The sequence below is a fragment of the Austrofundulus limnaeus genome, unplaced genomic scaffold (assembly GCF_001266775.1).
Source record: "Austrofundulus limnaeus strain Quisiro unplaced genomic scaffold, Austrofundulus_limnaeus-1.0 Scaffold271, whole genome shotgun sequence".
Classification (NCBI taxonomy): Eukaryota; Metazoa; Chordata; class Actinopteri; order Cyprinodontiformes; family Rivulidae; genus Austrofundulus; species Austrofundulus limnaeus.
Window position 1 is genome coordinate 390,818 of NW_013952673.1, and position 18,999 is coordinate 409,816.

Below are 18,999 nucleotides of genomic sequence, written 5' to 3' on the forward strand. Positions count from 1 at the left end.
GATGGAGACAGTAAGTATACAATTGGCAGTGCATTACACGTACATTTATTTCATTTTCATTTTTGCACAGTGTTTAAAAATGAGAGTTTAATTCCAACCAGACTGACAAGCTAACTTCTACACTATCTACAACAGGTAAGATATTTTTTGTTCGCAACTTTTGGAACTATACCCCTGTCAATTAATCTAATCGATTACTTTGAGACAATCAAGTTGCAGAGGGAAAAAAGCAAAATCATAAAATTATTGAAATTATTTGAATGAAAATTTAATCAAAGCAAATCTAAAGTTTATGTAAATTATTACTTTTCAGTATTTCTGACCGAAACAAAACTGGTACCAGTTCACAATAAAAGTCATTTTATAAAACATCTATAAATATTTTATGAGATGTTATTCATGACTTTATAAAAAAAAGCATCGGTCATTTATAAAATGGGCAAAAAACAAATTCAAGTATGAGCATAAATAAAGCATTACTGAACTCTTTCTAAAGGCGCACCAATGGTGAAGTGGTACCAGAAAACATGAAGGGTCTGTGTGCTTCTTTATTGGCTAAAATAATGTGTTATTACTTTACCTTTTTCACTTTTATTTGTATCAAGGGTATGGAAATAAAGAATATGTCCTTCAAAGTTGGACAAACTCTTACTGTTGTTGGGATTCCCAAAACGAACGCTTCCAGGTGAGATCCAAACCTTTAACTCACCAGGTGCTGTTTACCTGCAGCAAACACGTATCTGTGAGGTTGTGTTGCATTTGAAAATCTAACAAATCTATTGTCTTTCCTTCATTGTAGTTTTTCGGTGAATATTGGCCTCAACAAAGAGAACCTAATGCTGCACATCAACCCACGATTTGATTTAGAAGGAAATCAGAAAATCGTGTGCAACTCTTACCAGGGAGGCAAGTGGAGTGAGGAGCAGCATCACTCGTGCTTTCCCTTCTGTAAGGGGGAAGAGTTCAAGGTGGGACGTGTTCTCTTCTCACACACACCTGGTCACTCTTTAAATGGGTAGCGATGTTTAACTTTTGGTGAATATGCATGTTATTTCAACTGAGAAAATGATCAAAAATGAGTTGTAAATTGGAAGTAATATTTCAACAATCCTCCCTTCCATCCGTTCTTTTCTTTCCTGACTGATTCAGATCACAGCTAAATTCACATCTTCGGGGTTTTCAGTGATCTTTTGGAGCGAGTCTGCACTGACCACTCGTGCAGTGGTCAGTGCAGTGCTCTGCTCCAACCGCCTTGGAGCAGAGAAATACTCCTTCTTCAGCTTCACTGGGGATGTTCGCATCGTAAGCGTGGAGATCAAGTAAACGTCAATCCTCCAAAGAACCGCTGGCTTCTAAATGTTTTTTTTCTAAAGTCATCGGGTCAAATGTTTTCCAAACTGGTTCAAATCTGTGTCAGCTCTGCATGTTAGCTGACTGAGAGTAGATATAAGCAAAACGATGGGGAGACAAGATATAGAGCTAAAAAAGTCATAATCTAAAGATCTGCAGACAGAAATACAGTATGTACCATACACATCAGTCATTATATCTGTATAACATTTCTACATAGCATTCAGAACTTTTCACTTAAATATAAGTGAATGTGATTTTTTTTTGTTGTCATATGCTTTCAGTCAGCCTTACAAGTGTTTAGAAAAACACTTGCTTTTGTCCTCAAATGGCTCTTTTATGCTCACATTCGTAAAAAGGCTTTGTTGTTTTTATACTCAAAATTTGTAACCAATACAGTAGTTAAGACACTGTCTAACCAAACAAAAAGTCACCACTAGGATTTGACTAAACAAATAGATAAAAGCCTCCGATTACATGGGTGATGTTTTAACTAACAAGTTATTGAACCCTAACTCACTTGTTAAACAACCATGAAAGATACATCCTCTGGTCGAGGAAAGGATCTCAATTCATTCCAGAAGGGTCAAATTATTGGCATGCATCAAGCAGAGACAACATCGAAGGAGATTGCTGAAAAGACTAAAGTCGGGCTGAGAACTGTGCAACGCATTATCAAAAACTGGAAGGACCGTGAGGAAATATCATCGTCCAGGAAGGTAAATGGTAAATGGACTGTACTTATATAGCGCCTTTCTATCCATCAGCGACACTCAAAGCGCTTTACACTGCAGACATTCACCCATGCACACACACATTCACACACTGATGATGGCAAACTACAATTGTAGCCACAGCTGCCCTGGGGYGCACTGACAGAGGCGAGGCTRCCTTACACAGGTGCCACCGGACCCTCTGACCACCATCAGTAGGCAAGGTGGGTAAGGTGTCWTGCCCAAGGACACAACGACTGAGTCGACTGGATGGGAATCGAACCGGCGACCTTCCGGTTCCAGGTCGACTCCCCTAACCACTCTACCACAGCCGCCCCAAAGGTATGTGGTCGCAAGAAAATTTTGAACGATCGAGATCGGCGATCACTTAAACGTTTGGTGAAATCAAATCGTAGAAAGACAACAGTAGAGCTCACGGTTATGTTTACTAGTGGGAGCAAGAGGATTTCCACGCGCACAATGTGAAGGGAACTCAAGGGATTGGGACTAAACAGCTACATGGCCATAAGGAAACCACTAATCAGTGAGGCTAATCGGAAAAAGCGGCTTAAATTTGCTAGAGAGCATAAATATTGGACTCTGGAGCAGTGGAAGAAGGTCATGTGGTCTGATGAGTCCAGGTTTACCCTGTTCCAGAGYGATGGGTTCGTCAGGGTAAGAAGAGAGGCAGGTGAAGTGATGCACCCATCATGCCTAGTGCCTGCTGTACAAGCCTGTAGAGGCAGTACTATGATCTGGGGTTGCTGCAGCTGGGCTGGTTTAGGTTCAGCAATGCTATGTGTCCAAAGAATGAGGTCAGCTGACTACCTGAATATACTGAAYGACCAGGTTATTCCATCAATGAAKTTTTTCTTCCCTGATGGCACGGGCATATTCCAAGATGACAACGCCAGGATTCACCGGGCTGGAATTGTGAAAGAGTGGTTCAGGGAGCATGAGACGTCATTTTCACACACGGACTGGCCACCACAGAGTCCAGACCTGAACCCGATAGAGAATCTTTGGGGTATGCTGGAGAAGGCTTTGCGCAGAGGTCCCGATCTGCCGTCGTCAATACAAGATCTTGGCGATGTTTTAGTGCAACTCTGGACAGAAATTAATGTGGTGACGTTGCAGAAGCTTGCTTAATCAAAGCTAAAGGCTGTCCAACAAATATTAGGGTGACTTTGTTTTTTTTGGCCAGGCATTGTACTTGCTTGATATGATGAAAAAAATATGAATATTAACAATATGATTACTCTTCAATAAATTCATTAAAAAAAAAAAAAACGTGTCCATCTAATTTACTGTCAGGAATTAGAAGTGCAGACAAAAAAAAGGTATTTATTTTGTCCCTCAGGACCTTTTTTTAGGGTCGTCTTTAAGGAGCCTTGCATAATTTGTGAAACTAAATACATTCTATGGTTGTTTAATTATAGACGGGTGTTGGCTCTCTCCTGAAATATTTGCTCAGTAATTATCCTCCTGATTAAATGCATATTGAGTTCTCAAAATTTTAATGACTAGATTTTCATGATGCAACACTCAGAAAAGTCTATCCGCCAGACACCATCAGTTAAATGTCTCAATCACCAAACAGCTTGCATGGCAGCAGATTTGAACTTGTAACAGCTTCATTGATCTCAGGAGACCTGAGCTGATAAATCTTGCTGACACGGTTTATCCCCATCCTGTCTGTCACTGAGTGTAAATCTATAATTGGGTAACTGAAGTCAGCACAATTCAAGAAGGTGGCCATAGCCATCTGACCTTAGAAAACACAAACATCACTACAACTCACTGAATTTAATAGAAGCTGGGCTAAATTGTATGCATTGTTACATTTTGGTTTCACCTAAAACTTCATTAACCCATATTATCTCATGAACAACTGATTTTAATAAAACGTTTGAGCTGTGTCTCAGTTCAGGGGCTACAGCCCACGTAGACCATGGCCCATGGAGGCAACACCCCATACACAGTCCAGTTGGGCTGCGTGGAATGGTTGTGAAATGTTGTCTTAGGACGACATGTTTGTGTGACTACGTACTACCTCATTACCATAATATACATTAAMAAACCTTTTAGAATTTGACCAACACAGCCACGTGTTTTTCACATTTCTCAATAATCGCCTGAAAGGCAGAAGATGTGCATTTTTTCAGGCAATGCTGGGCCTTTAATTTTCTCTAAATTCAATGCATTTTTAAAAGTAGATTTAWATGTTTTCATTTATACACTGGGGGTAAAAAAAAACCTGCCAAACAACACTGTTGCACCTTTACACAAGAACAAAATCACAAATGACATTCAGACATAAACAGACTAATCCTTTGAACCCAGACCCATTTTTACTTTYTATGAAAAGTATGCAGATGTTAACAAACTGATTATATGTAACACATTGCTGACGTTTTTAATACCTCCACCTTTTAGAAATGTCACATACAGTATGTCACTTTGGGCATATTTAATTTATAATTTATAATAAATATCCTACTTTTTTAAGTAGTTAAAGTAGTTTGTCAAGTAGACGTCACTTAGGGACTTCGTGAGTTAAAAGTCAACGTTAAACCTTAATAAGAAACTTTTCTCAATGTTAACAAGGGCGGTGACACCAGTGTCACAAYGGGTCTTTATGGGATAAATTGTCATCATCTATGTAAATAGAAGAGTTGATTTTAAGTCYAATACCCATTTCTTCAATAATAGTTCATTGTTCAAGAGCGCAGTTGTTGCAATCTTTGAGTTCCAACAGCAACAGTCACGTTACTGCTTTGTGTCAGATGAAGAATGTGTGGCCCACTTCTGCCCTTGAGTCAGATAGTTTAACTTTGGACTCATTTCTTTTCTGGAAAGTTTACTTTCGCAGAAATTACTCTGACACGAGACGTAACTAAATTATAAGATGTTATATACAGTAGGTGGACATCAGGGCAGCTGTCTGTTGTAAATATTTGTCTCCCTGACAACAAATGTATTTCTATTTTTGTCTCTGACTCTGGGCAGCRCTCTCACACAAAGTTAACTTCAACTCAGGCAAGTTTTAAAATTACAATCCAAAGTCACAATCTGCCACTTCACTGAAGTGCTTGTTAATCCAGCTGTGAGGTTTCTTGTTTCAGTTTTTACACTCTTTATGCGTTCATTTGAAACCAGCTGGCTGGTGATCAGTCACGGTGCTCATGTATTGGCTGTGTGGAATGTCACTCACTTTCAAGCGCCCACCCACATTGCTCTGTATATAGCAGCTGTCTGGGTGCAGGCACAGAGGCGAGGCCCTGCAGCACCCATACTTTGTCTCAGCTCTACTTGACCACCCTCATCTGCAACAATCATGGGAGTAAGTATCATTTTCCCAACAGCCGTGTTCTGGCTTTGCTTTGCTTCGTTTTGTACTTTAACGATACAGTTTTAGCTCGTGTTTAAATGTGGAACAAACGGCTGGTGCTGGCTCAGTTTTCCACATGCTGATGTAAATGTATCCGCTGATCAAAGCATTAAATAATACAAATCACTGCATATAAATTTGTTTAGCAGTTTGAAAAATCTGGCGYAGTGGATTTCTTTACTTTGCCTTTTATGGTCAAAATATTCACCAAAGTCTTCTGATGCAGAATAGTGATATTTTAATCTTTCTATTAAATACAATTTTCTACCTCTTTCCTGCTGCATCTTCTCTCTTGTTCATTGTTAGATCCAAAAAGTCAGAGAAACATCGTGATTGCTCTAGGTTAAGAAAGTTATTGCATTACAAAGAAGGCCTTTTTTTTTTTAATGCTTGGCTTCTGGGGTAAACACATAAACAATTTGCACATATTAAAACTGTATTTGAAGATAATATGAACTAAAATAAGATAAACAGGCAAAGTGTAATAAATAAATAATGCTGTACTAATCGCACCGTAAGAAATTTCCAGTGATGTTGCAGATTTTTCAACATAAAGTTCCTTAGTACAAGTATTAATTCAGTAAAAGTGCCACACTGAACATAAGTGTGGGTATTTGGCAGACACATTTYGTCACTGTGACAAGAAGTGGTGGGTGAATTTCATCTCTGAACGCAGCCCAGCCCCGCCCAGTTCAAACCTCAGTGATATCTGTTCCAGTAAAAATAAAAAAAAAACTATAACACAGAAGAAATATCTAAAATTCAGAAAAGGCAAGAAAAGATCAAATCAGGAAACATGGCAAAACCTTGTGGATTTAATAGTTTTCAAACGTTTTTTTTTTTTTTTGTAGTAGTACATATTTTTCCAGTTTTGCCACCTCAAATAAGGTATGCATAGCTTGTTCCACCATTTATCATCCAATATTCAACTGAGGAAAATATTCAGTTGAACAAAAGTTCTTCATCACATCTATGCATTTCCAGCTTTGTTTCCATTTCAGCATGTGCAAAAAAAGATTCTTGGCAACAAAAGAGCTCTTTTCCTGATTCTGCAAACWTTGCCAGATCGGAGTAAAATTGAAAACACATGTTGCTGCAGCAGACAGGATAAAGTGAGTGTAGGAAAATTGGCAGAGGCTATGGTTAGGACTAGTTTCTGCCTGGAAAACTCAAAACTGTAATGTCATCTCTCAATAGCATGTTGTTTCATCATGTGTCTCCTCTTACTGTATGCAGACCGTAAAGAACATGTTCTTCAGTGTTGGACAAACCCTGACTGTTGTTGGAGTGGCTAAACCGGACGCTACAAAGTAAGTTTTTAACAACCCATCTATACTTTTGCACATTTCTTTTGAATCCACAAACAGTATTAAGATGAAAACATTTCTGAGATGTGGGATTTCATTTTACGACAGAACTAAAGTCATAAGGCTGAAGAGTTGTTCTTTCAAAACGATTAAATTATAAGGTTATAAAAACATAGGAGTAGGCAGAAGCATTAACACTACAATCATTTTCCAAACACCTATCAGGACTCAGGAATGTCAATAATTTGGCAGCCGAGAGGAACAGAAACTCAGWGAGAAAATAAATGGTGAGTTTATTACAGTTTTTACACAGGTGTGGTTCAGATCTGTAGGGATGAAGAAGGAAATGATCAGACTGAGCTGGTGGGAATTATTAAGCTGAAGGTTAGCTATTTGCTTACAGTTTCCAGGAGGAGTGGCAGCATGGAACGAAAGGTGAGTAGGGTGTCCAAGTTGGAGGCGAGGGGCAGAGGCAGGTGGGTTATGTTTCAGGTGTGTGGTGAAGAGCAGAAGCATGAGTTACATTTCCAGGTAGGAGAGGGGCAGAGGCAGGTAAGTTATGTTTCCAGGTAGGAGGTGAGGAGCCGAGGCAGGTGAGTAGGGCTTAGGGCGGAGGAGCTGTGGCAGGTAAGTAGAGTTCCAAGAGCAAGGCAAGGCAACAGATTATTGTATTTGACCAATACCATAAGACGTGAGATGTTCCAGCAAAGATCTGATCATCAGTGGAGCATTTTAAAGCCACAGAAATCATCAGGGGAAACGAGGAGCAGCTGAAACCAATCTGTTGCCGGCCAATCAGGGAATGGCTGGTGTTGAGACTACAAATACCACCCTACCAAGGRTTGGACACTGTAGATGCAACACTTTGCAAACGTTTCAAGTCATCCATTTTTTTTTTCGTATTTGGTTTATAAGTCTAACTTTTCAGTCTTTTTTAAACTGATCTTGATCAAAAGCTCATCGGGTTTTTTTGAAGGTTGTACATAAAATRTYTTGGTTTTGTGAGGAGTACTGCCATGYGGGACGTCTGGGTTGTTTTAAGGGCTTTCTGGTCCTCGTACAACCAAAGTTAGACTCCGCCAGGGCCGTCCCTTGTCCCTGATCCTGTTTGTAGCTTTCATGGACAGGATCTAACGGTGCAGTTGGGGAAAGGAGGGTGTCTGGTTTGCTTTATGCCGATGATGTGGTTCTGTTGGCATCTTTAAACTATGAGCTTCAGTGTGCACTGGGRCAGCTTGCTGCTATGTGTGAAGCAGCTAGATGACCATCAGATTTTTAAGTCATGGATCATGACTTAGGATACAGGCAGCTGAAATARAGTTTCTTTGTAGAGTGACCGGGTTCAGTCCTACAGATAGCGTGAGTAGCATTGTCATTCAGGGGAAGCCCAGAGTAGAAATACTGCTCCTCTGGATTGAAAGGAGWCAGCTGAGGTGGGTCATGCATCTGATTAGGATGGCTCCTAAAGGCCTCCTAAAGTAGCTTTCCYGGGCATATACAACTGGGAAACTCTCTGCAAGGCTCTCATTTGCTTTCTGGCCCAACAAACACCTTGGAATCCCTCAAGAGGAGATCAATGGAGTCGCCAGGAAGAGGGTTTTTCTCCTGGAACTATTGCCTCTGCGCCCTGACTACTGAGTGGTAGAAAATGGAGATTTCAGTACCAACTAGGGCTGCCACAAACAACTATTTTTATAATAGATTAATCACCAATTATTTTTTCAATTAGTCGACTAATCGGATCATACGTTAATTGAATATAAACATCCAGCTTATCGCGCCAGAATGCAACTGCTATTATATAACCATGGTTAGATTTTAGCTATATGCTAACTAAAAATAATTGCTGTGGAAGGCAAGTTCTGCTCTGCAGATATTGCACAGGTTTCTCTTTCATTTTCTTAAAAAGATCCCACACTTTTGAGCTCCGTTGCTGGGTAGCCATGATACCAGAGCCTGTCTGTATAATGTCTTGTGACGTCCACGGCCTACCCCATTTACCACTACTGTGCATGTGTGTCAAGGCCAGAAAGGCAGATGTGGCAGTGGAAGGTGTCAAAGCAGTTTGGAGAGAAAAACAAAGTAAAAAACAACAAAAAAAAAAGAGAACGGTTAATCGATTATTAAATTAGTCATCGATTATTTTAATAATCTTAGTAATCGTGGCAGCCCTATTACCAACAATGTCACTTTGAGTGTCACCAGCCAGAAACTTGGTATGCAGCTGTAACCTCCCCCCCACCACCACCATCCTATTTCTCAATAATGCTGCTGTTAGATTCACTTCATCTGCTGTAGAGGCATAAGCCTGACACTTCTTGTTTTTATTTTACGTCTTCATTTTATTCCTTTTTAAAGAACATCCTGTGCAATATGCTGTCACCAGGAGCCAAAAAAGGACTGAAAATTTAGCCAGTGTTCAAAGAAAACTTAAAAAAAGCCAGATGAACTGTTGATCAAGAAAACTATATTAAATCTTTGTGTTCTGTTTCTTCACTGCAGCTTTGAGGTAAACATTGGCCCTAATGAGCAAGATATTATTCTGCACTTCAACCCTCGTTTTAATGCCCACGGAGACGAGAATGCAGTCGTCTGCAACTCGTTTGAAGGAGGCAGCTGGTGTGAGGAGGTCCGCCCGGAYGGCTTTCCCTTCCAACAAGGAGAGGAATTCAAGGTGAGGGACGTGTGTGTATTGTTGTGTGTCGTATATTTTGATAACTTCTCATCTTTTTCTCATTTCTCTTTGTCCCTCCATAGATTGCCATCGAATTCACCCCTGCAGAGTTTATTGTGTCTTTAACAGATGGCTCCACATTCAGCTTTCCAAACCGCACCGGTGCGGARACATGCTCCGTCATCCGCTTTAATGGAGAAGTTAACATCAGAAGTGTTGAGATCAAGTAGACTGCCATCGTCCAAACAGTTTGTGGACTGAACCTCAGATAACAAGATGATCAAGGTTTTGGAAGTATACCAAAGAAGGCTTGGCTTTTTTAACACATGCTATGTTGACACCACATGAATGTGATYGCAAATATGTACTTATGAATAGATGGTACAGGGCTCCTATATATCTGCACAGGAAATATGTTCACAGCTGTAGAGCAGAAAGTTGTTGGCTGAAAAGCAAAACTACGTTTTGTTTTTGTTAATTAGCATTGCAGTTTCAAAAGAACCCGATGCAATGTGCGTATATACATACACATCTAACGCTTACATTTCCTGGCACAATAAAAACAATTTATTCAAYAGCAGGAAATTATCATCCTGGTTTTATTTTATGATATTATTTACACTGTTATTTTGAAATGATRTGGTCAAATCACAAAGACAACTATGTTTTCTTTGTAGGTTAGTCTTGTTTTAGATTCTATCTGTTGTTTTCATGTCAGATYTGGGAACGTAAGAGTTTCATCTCTGCTCCTCTGGAAGGAAACGTGGGTATTATCCAGCTTTATTTCCTCTGGTTTCAGATCATCTGGGGATATTAGTTTTGGTTATACTGATTTTCCGCATAGCTGAATCACGTTACGTTTAGTGTTAGATGTAAAACTAAAKAAAAAGTCTGCAATGTTCAACAAGCAACTTATCATTACCTTTTTAGAATCTCATTTCTTTTTAGATACATTATCATCATTTAAGGACAACAAAACAAGATTTGAAGTTAAACCCACCTCTTAATGGTTTTAACACCAACTATTCACATGCATACTCAAATACTTAACACAATATACAGTACAATACACACAATACAATATTATACTTGACAGTCAAGAAACAAACAAACAAACTAACTAACACAAAATGTTTCTTATATAAATTTAATCTGTTCTGAATTTTCTTAATGTCAAAAGCAACCTCTTCCAGTACTTTTTCCATTCAATGGAGCTCATAGAGGAAAACTGTAACAAGAACTTGAGAAACCTTTTATTGGGCCATTTACATATTTGTTGTTATTTTGCTGTATTTATATGTATAACTGCTGTACGTGAGTCAAAATAACCCATCAGGTATGTCTTAACTCTGAGGCCTCAAGTGTCATTTTCACCCAAATGCAGCAGAAAAGTTGGTTGCAAAAAATAAAAATAAAAAATGCTGTAGATAGTTAAGTTTGCCACTAGGTGGCAGCCTTGCATTGTCTCACAGAAGACACACGTCCTGTTTTCAAGCATTCCTGYATCCTCGAGGGCCGCTTGCTGCATGTTTTACTTGTTTGCCTGCACCAGCACACCTGAGTCAATGATGGAATTACATCTTCAAGTTCTGCTGAGTGCCGTTCATCACACGTTCATTCAAATCAGGTGTGTTGGAGTACAAAAACATACAAAACAGGCAGGATGGCGGCCATCAATTGCTTTAAGGCAATACTTTTAAATGACAGTAACTTTTATATTTTTTTTAAATATGTATTTTGCGTAATCTAAAATGCTAAATTTGCTAAGTGGAAATTAGTTTTTTGAAGTTAGTCATATTTACAAAATGTATTAATTCTCAAAGAGGGGACACAAGAAAATCAAGTGCAGATGAGCAAATAGTAAGAAAAACAGTTCTACTATCATGTTCCTGCTTTTTCATTAGCTTTTATATTATTATTATTATTATTATTATTATTATTATTATTATTATTATTATTATTATTATTATTATTATTATTATTATTATATGGTGCAATCTAACTGCAGGTCAGGTGTCAAAATGATCAAACTTGGCTTTGGGTTGCAGGAGCAGAAAATCACCGGTTGGATTCCCTCATGCCACTCTTTATTCTTAGTTAGAATGTAATAATAATTATAAAGAACACATTCAATGCATAAAATTACAATACTATTCTTTCATAATGACGTTAGCAATGGTTCAGGCTTACTGAGAGATAACAGGAATTTGAACCTCTGAAAGATCATGTATAGAATTAAAACAAAGTAGAGTTTCTGATTTGTTATGCAAAACAGTGTTTAAAATCTTACAAAACCTTTTTCATGAAGTTTAGAATTTTTACATCAGCGACTCAACTCAAACGACAGCATAAGTTTGYGAGAGCAGAACAGTCGTTTCTCTCTAAAGTGAAAACAATGTGGATAATGAAGCACTGATGTTGCTGCTCATTAGCTGGATTACATGTGTCCTACATGAAGTGGCAGAAAGATTAGACCAAGGCTAAATCAAAGCAGACACCACTGTTATGCATGTGTCTGTGACTCTTGAGGATAAGAATGACCTGATATGATGTAACAGAGGGAAATGTGTGTGAAGCTGAGCCAGAGAGACGTGGACAGACAACAGGAAGTAAAAAGCAAACTTTATTCGTGAGGAGAGACTCCTCTGATCCCTGAAGACAACGGCTGACGTGACGCCGTTGGCTTTTTGTCTTATTTAGGATGCAGAGAGCGACTGGATGTGCTGCCTTGGCGTGTTTWTTAGTGTGAGGAACTGACTGTTCTGAAGCTACCTGTCAGTGTTAAAGGTGATCTCACTGGAAGAAAATATTTATTTGACGTTATCGCTGCAGTTTAGTCTCTTTCTGTTTATCTCTTTTTCCAACATCAGTGTGATTTTTTTTCTCTTACTTCCTTCTTTTACATATTCTTGCCCCCCCCCCCCCCGATAATTAGTTTTTCCCATCTTTCTCCTCTTGGCTCAAATCCATCCCTCATTTTTCACATTATTAACTGGGGCGAACTCCTTTTAACACTTCATGACTTTGTTATTTGGTGTCAGACGGATCAATTATTAGAGCCGTGTTTGCATCCACTTACTGTAGATGATTTAAATTTGGCTTAAGGCTTGTCCTGCCTTTTTGTCAAAACACACACAATGATAGCAGGCCTCACAGTTAACGCAAGACACCAAAAATCAAAGGCAGGCAGTTATGTGTTGCTCCTGCCTTTGTGTGTGTTTGTCTGTTAGCAAAATATCTTCTGAACCACTGGATGAATTTCAATGAAACTTACAAGAAGCATGCATTAGACGTACCTCTGCAACTGTTTCACTTCTGGAGTTACCTCAATTCAATATGGTCACCATAAAAAACTGAAAACACAAAAAAATTCAATATTTAACGCAGTTTTACATATAATGGGCTAAACCTCAGCTTAGTTATAGCTCGATGTGATTCACAAAACGTACTCCAAGTGATACTCATTGAGCATGATTTTTCTATAAAAGTTGAGTATTAATTATTAGAGTAAACACTGTCTGTCTGTTAGCAAAATATCTTATGAACCATTGAATAGATTTTAATGAGACTTTCAGAAATTAACCTTTAGATTTGCATTTAAAACTGATTAAATTTTAGAGTTAATTCAATTCAAGGTGACCCCACATCCAGATGAACTTAGCCAACACAAACATGGCTGCAGCACTCAGTAGGCTATTGCAGATAGTGGGCTAAAATTTGATGTGTAGCTAAGAGTTTTTCACAACGCATATCACCTTGTGATATTGCTTGAATCTTTTTAAGGCTTAACCAAAATGGCTTCAACAACCTGCAAGCCTAAAATAAGCCTATAGTTTGACACACACTGAGGAGAGTGAACTTTTTGAGGTTTAAGTTTTGATGCTCAAGAGAAGGACCAGGATTCAAGTCGTCAACCCAGAAACAATCGCTCATTTTCCAGCCTTGATAACGTATTAAAATCCCTCTGCTCCTGCTAAGCCTCCATGCAACACAAGCAAACACAAGCCCTCAAACAAACAGAAATTTATGCAAATGTCATTTCCGTCAAGCGACAGCAAGCATATGCTGCACTGTCACTCCTTCCAAATGCATTTTCTGTAGCTTGAAACAAGGTCTTTTAACACATCCGTTTATTTGTTTTTTCCCTCTTCTTCACCTGTGCCATGTCACCTATTCAGCGAGTGTGAGTAAATGTGCTGAAATGTGTGGAACAGAATGATTCACCTCAGCTTACATAAAACCTCTGTCTATATTTAGCGCCAGCATGACTCCAGATTTCTGCACCAAAGCGATCAGCCACACACTAAGACGTGCGTGGGCCCGCCATGAGCTGCCTGCAGAGCCGGCTTTACGCTCGGCGAAAATGACAAAGAAATGATGCGACGGATGCAAACAGTTTGTTCTGTGCGCCGTGATGGTTCTGGCAAAGAGGGCCGCTGTGGATCGGTGGCAGGAAGATGGGTGAGAGAGTTGGGGGTTCAATCCCAGGCCCAGCGGGATGGAGACGTGTCAGAAAGTTGTTTTTTTTTGTTTGTTTTTATAGCATGTTGCATTGTGACTACATGATTTGTGTAGCTATCATAAAGCATTTCGCAAAGTTAAAGGGGACCTATTATGCAAAATTCACTTTTTAAAGTTTTTTTTTGCTCAACTTTGGGTATGTACTTCTTAAAAAACAGTCCTAGGACCAAAGAAAATGCACCCAGGGGCATATTTACTGTAAGTAAGTGTATTTTTAATGTATATTAATGACAAGTTTTATACTTCTGTCATTTTGTGATGTCACAAGCCGTACGACAACCCACCGGAACCTGCGTTCTGCCCCTCAGCTAGCAACCCCCGGGTGAGACTCCACCTCCTTAGTATAAAAAGCCGTCAAGGTTGTTGTTGTGTAATGYGCAGCTCAWTTCATGACAAGCCTCCAATAGGGCAATGGGCAGAGTGTTGGACCAGAGAGCAGGAGACTAGGGTTTGAGACTGGCATGGATGCTATTTAATTATTTATTTTCATTCATTATGAACACATTTTCTCATGTACCTGTATTGTTTAGCTTATTAAAGCCTTGTTAAAGCCTATTTGTTTGAATTTCTGAGGTATTTTGACCGCTGCTGCTCCCTGCTCTGGTAACAGCATGCAGAGTGAGCGCAGAGCAGAGGAGGGAGAAAAAAAAGCTGCCACCACGACTMTGCCTCTGGGTCTGTCATACGGTTGTGCAACGGAGCTTCTGCTATTTTTATCCATGCTAACGCTGGCTTTGGAGGGCGGAGTTAATGTCAACAGATTTTTGGGGGCGTTACCAACAGAGCTCATTAACATAAACAGCTCTTCTGAACAGAAGTCAGAGCAGGCAGAACTAGAAAATGGGAAATTTTATTAACTGAGAATCATTTTGTGCATTAAATTGAATGAACATGGTCTGGATAGCCCACAGACATACCATAAACATTTCTAGGACCCACAATTGGTCTCCTTTCAATTTTTAGCTACATCTCAAAAGAAACATTTTTTAAAGGCAATGGCAGAGCAATAATGACCAAAACAGCCCCACATCACAATGCTACCGTCACCATGCCCTTCAATGAAAGCAGTTATCCCAAAGCTCTATCACCTTTTAGTCCATCAAACACACTTTACAGGTGTTGTGACTAAGTGATTTAGCCTCTGCCTCTTCTTCCCGTTAAACTTTTCAGCCCAAGTCTTTTAACTTTATGTGATTGTTTCAAAWCTTTATTCAAGCTTGAATGTGTTTATTGTAAAACAGGACATTCTTTCCTACAGGGCAGCCTCACAGAACATGATGTTCATCTCATTTGACTGACAGACGGCCCCGTTTCTTCAGCTTTGGCTTGATCACAGATATGTGTGCTGRTGTGTTTTTCTGCCAGCACATATAGGCGTTATTCTTCCTCTCAGCAAAGAGAGTTTTCTTCCAAACCATGACTGAGGGAGCAACTTTAACAAATGTGTTTGTAAATTAAATTATTTGAAAATAATAGTAAATTTTAGAGCTGTTTTGAAATGGTTCCTCTTTCTCATCTGGAAGTCTCTGTTGTATTTTGGGAGAGTCAGTCCATCATAAACCCTTTTTTATGCTGGCAAAGCATCAAGATGCATCTTAGATTGTGGCCTTTGTTTCTTTTTTCCAACCACTCAAGTCAAAAGGATGAATATTTTTTTCACGTGTGTGTTTTGAAAGAAACATGTTCAATTAGGAGTCTGAATTAAATGCAGGAAACTGGTTCAGTTCTTGACATGACTTGAATATTATATATTTATAACATTAGGTGTGTTTAGTGTTTGGTGCAAAGCCTGTAATAACTACATAAACTTGTTGATAACTCGAGCAAAGTAAAAACCACATTAATAAAGGTGATACGATTTCACACTGATCATAAAAACACTTCAATAAAATGTTAAAAAATCAACAGAAATGTACTATAGTGCAATTAATATTCAATAAAAATATATTTCAGAATGAATAAAAATATCTTGCACTGCTGCCAACAACACAATACAAGAAAACCACAAGAACAATAAATACAATGAGTATAAAACATGAAAATAAAAAAAAGAAATTCAGTCATGCATAAATTATAGATTTTACAATAAATTCATGACACCATTTAACACCAAAACCATTAAAACTCTGCTTCTTCCTGTCATGAGATGATCATGAAAACTGGTGAGTGAAAAACATTCATGGAGTTGAGCTCTATAATTTGAGTCATGTTTCAAAAGTCAACTAAAAAACCTTGAGAATTGCTCGTGTTTTGAAACTATGATTTTATATATAAAAGAAAAAAAGTTTAAAAATAATCATTTAAATCACAATATTTAGGTTCTTCAGCAGCACTTCCACAATTTTAAAGGGGTAATATCATGTAAAATCTTTTTTTTTAGCTTTATATCATGTTATAATATCCTCTCATCAAAAACATGCCCAAAGTCTTACTTTGACTCATTCATGCATGTTTGAGAAATCCTGCAGTGTCCTGAAGCAGCCAGGCAGGGGAGCAAAAATGACCAGTTGGGACTAGAACCTCCTTTTGGGACCAGCTCCTCCTCTGGGCTGTGTCTCCAAGCCAAGCTTCAATCACAGAGCACACCTTCCCAGCAACTCCTGCAGGCTATGGCTAGCAACAACTAGTGAACAACTGGTGGAACTGAGTGTCTGCTGAGGTTGTAATACTATTTCTCACTCCGGTCCTTTTTAGATTAAAAAAATGCCTTTAAGAAAATGTATTTTCAGTTTCCAAGGATGTCATGGTTCTTAAAAAATGGTTTGATTTCATAACTCTCCAACAAAAAAGAAAAATACACACACATATATATATAATTGTGCGAGCCACGTATGATAGCTTTCTGAACAAAAAAGAATTTAACTGTGGACTAATAAAATTATTACCAGAAGACAATGCAATTCCAACACTCAGAAGGACACAAACACTGTTGTCGTCTATAAAGGTAAGCTGAAAAACTACTCGTAGTTTTGTTCGCATCATGGTTGTTTGGTCTGTCTGTGATTTATGGTTAGCATTTGTAACTTATATTATGATCTGTGTTCTTCAGTTGACTTGCATCAGTTTAGTATTAAATAAATTRGCTTAACATTGTCTTGTGTTTGTGAGGATGACTGGAGATWTCTTACCAAGCTGAAACATCGCCKTTGTACTGGCTGCGGTTCTTGAGAAAACAGACTTTCAGGGTGCGACTGTAGGGTTCAGTTGTAACCTGAGTTGCCAATTTCCAAAACCGATATTGTATAAAGTCGCTACTTTRTTATTATTATTATTACAGCAAATTATGCTACAACACTCCARGTTGTAAACGGCATGCAGCCGTTGTGATGACATGCAGAAATGGGCGGGACCGAAGSGGTGGGAGGTTCTTAAAGAAACAGAGGACAATTTCAAAGGCTTTTAGAAACAGCTGTGATGCAAAGTCAAYTTTATTTTTGATTTATACATATAAACAGCATTTTCACAACAACTGAAGATGTCAGTTACTTTATTGTGGWGTAGAATTGAACWATATGCCTGAGAAACACATATTAACCCTTTTAAAACTGTTGTTTTGTAAGTTTACGTTTGACTCCTGACAGACTATTTTATTTTACTAAAATGATTTCACTGTAAAGGGGTATGAAATACAGCAACATCAAAAAAGAAGCMGCAGCAACAAAAAGTTATACATATTGAAACTTTTCTTTTCTTTCCAACAAAATCCATTCAGAYGACACAAAGCAAGTTAAACRGGCAGCTTTTAGGTAAACTTTGTCMCTAATTGCAGCAGAAGAAAGATTTTTATCCCGTTAAACACTTTACCTCTGAACCACACTGTCTCTTTTATCCTAAAATGTCTGTCGTCACCTTCTCTCCAGTTATTCTGAAATTCAAATTAAAATAATTAGAAGCATTTAGACTTTGAACCACAGAGGTACTCATTTCTTACTCCATTAGGTAAAATATAGATGTTACCCTGGTAACCAAGGTGTAGCAACAACAACTGACAGTGAGATGGACAAATAATATTAATCGGGTTTTGGCTGCAGTAACATTTTTTTTTACTGGAATGCAATGTGCATTTTTCATTCTACTCAGTAGACTTGCAAAACAGTCACTGAAGTGTTTGCCAAGTCGTGCACAYTCATAGATAAAATTTTAGTTTCTGGAGTTTAAAACAAAACTGAATAAACAATGCAYGCTTTTAGCTGTCTCTTGCACATCCCTGCGTCTGTATTTGCACGGCGCGCAGTCCCGAGGTAAAGTGGATGTGCAGAAAGTGGGAACCCTGGGGGACGTTCCTGTTTTGTCCAGAGCAGGCTGCAGAATAAGTGTGACAGCTTGGGGAGTACACTGTCATTGACCTGCCCTTCAGTGACAACACGTGTGTGTGTGCAGTTGTGAAAGTGTCGACATGTGTATATGCATGACAGCACAGGTGGCCTTTTCCACAGGGCGAAGCCTTTCAGGCTTTAAGCATGGCTCTTTAGCTGCACTGCTTGGACATACTCTGACAGCCGGTGTTCAGCCAGCTGTCACAGAGACAGCAAAGTGAAAAAAGCAAAACAAATTCAGCATTTTTYTTTCAACTTTCAGACTAAATAGAGTWGCATTGTAGGCTAACTGTGTGTTTGCATTTGTTGTCAAATGTTATAAAGAGGCCCGTCCCACCAGTCTGCTGTCATCCTTCAGGCTGAGTGGCAGGACACATCAACCTGCCCGCTGAGCCAAATCACTGCAGGCTTATATTCTACATACAGTTCATACACTTAATGCTCCTCTGAACATGTGTTCTTTCACCTCTGGTGACTTTTCTTCGCTTGATGCACTTCCAAGCACTTAGAGTAATCTGGCATTATCTCCCGTCCATGCCTCATAAACTTTAACTGTTTATTTATAATTTTTTATATAGTCATCATGTCACATTGAGTAAATGTGTCCCCATATAGCTGAATTAAAACTTTTATGAGGTTCAGAGGGAGGTGAAAAAAAAAAAGAAGACAAGAACTGGTTTTTGGAACATCACGCTTGCATTACGATGCGCTGAACTAAATTTGTGCC

General features: G+C 38.8%; 2 protein-coding genes across 2 annotated transcripts; both read left to right on the plus strand.

Moving 5' to 3' along the window:
• Window positions 1–608: 608 nt before the first annotated feature.
• On the plus strand, window positions 609–1,323 carry LOC106526310 (beta-galactoside-binding lectin-like). Its single transcript, XM_014020888.1, has 3 exons — window positions 609–685; window positions 800–968; window positions 1,150–1,323. Exons 1-3 carry the CDS (start codon window positions 609–611, stop codon window positions 1,321–1,323), a joined length of 420 nt encoding a protein of 139 aa, XP_013876342.1.
• Window positions 1,324–5,300: 3,977 nt separating this feature from the next.
• lgals2a (lectin, galactoside-binding, soluble, 2a) lies at window positions 5,301–10,015 on the plus strand. Its single transcript, XM_014020900.1, has 4 exons — window positions 5,301–5,406; window positions 6,691–6,764; window positions 9,264–9,435; window positions 9,519–10,015. The coding sequence occupies exons 1-4, from the start codon at window positions 5,401–5,403 to the stop codon at window positions 9,663–9,665; spliced, it is 399 nt and encodes a 132-aa protein (XP_013876354.1). The 5' UTR covers window positions 5,301–5,400; the 3' UTR covers window positions 9,666–10,015.
• Window positions 10,016–18,999: the final 8,984 nt, after the last annotated feature.

Excerpts from the sequence above, each read along its gene's own strand:
- LOC106526310 (XM_014020888.1), top strand. The coding sequence starts at position 609 with ATGGAAATAAAGAATATGTCCTTCAAAGTTGGACAAACTCTTACTGTT. Across the intron at positions 686-799 it reads CCCAAAACGAACGCTTCCAG|TTTTTCGGTGAATATTGGCC; the intron begins GTGAGATCCAAA and ends CCTTCATTGTAG. Across the intron at positions 969-1,149 it reads GTAAGGGGGAAGAGTTCAAG|ATCACAGCTAAATTCACATC; the intron begins GTGGGACGTGTT and ends TGACTGATTCAG.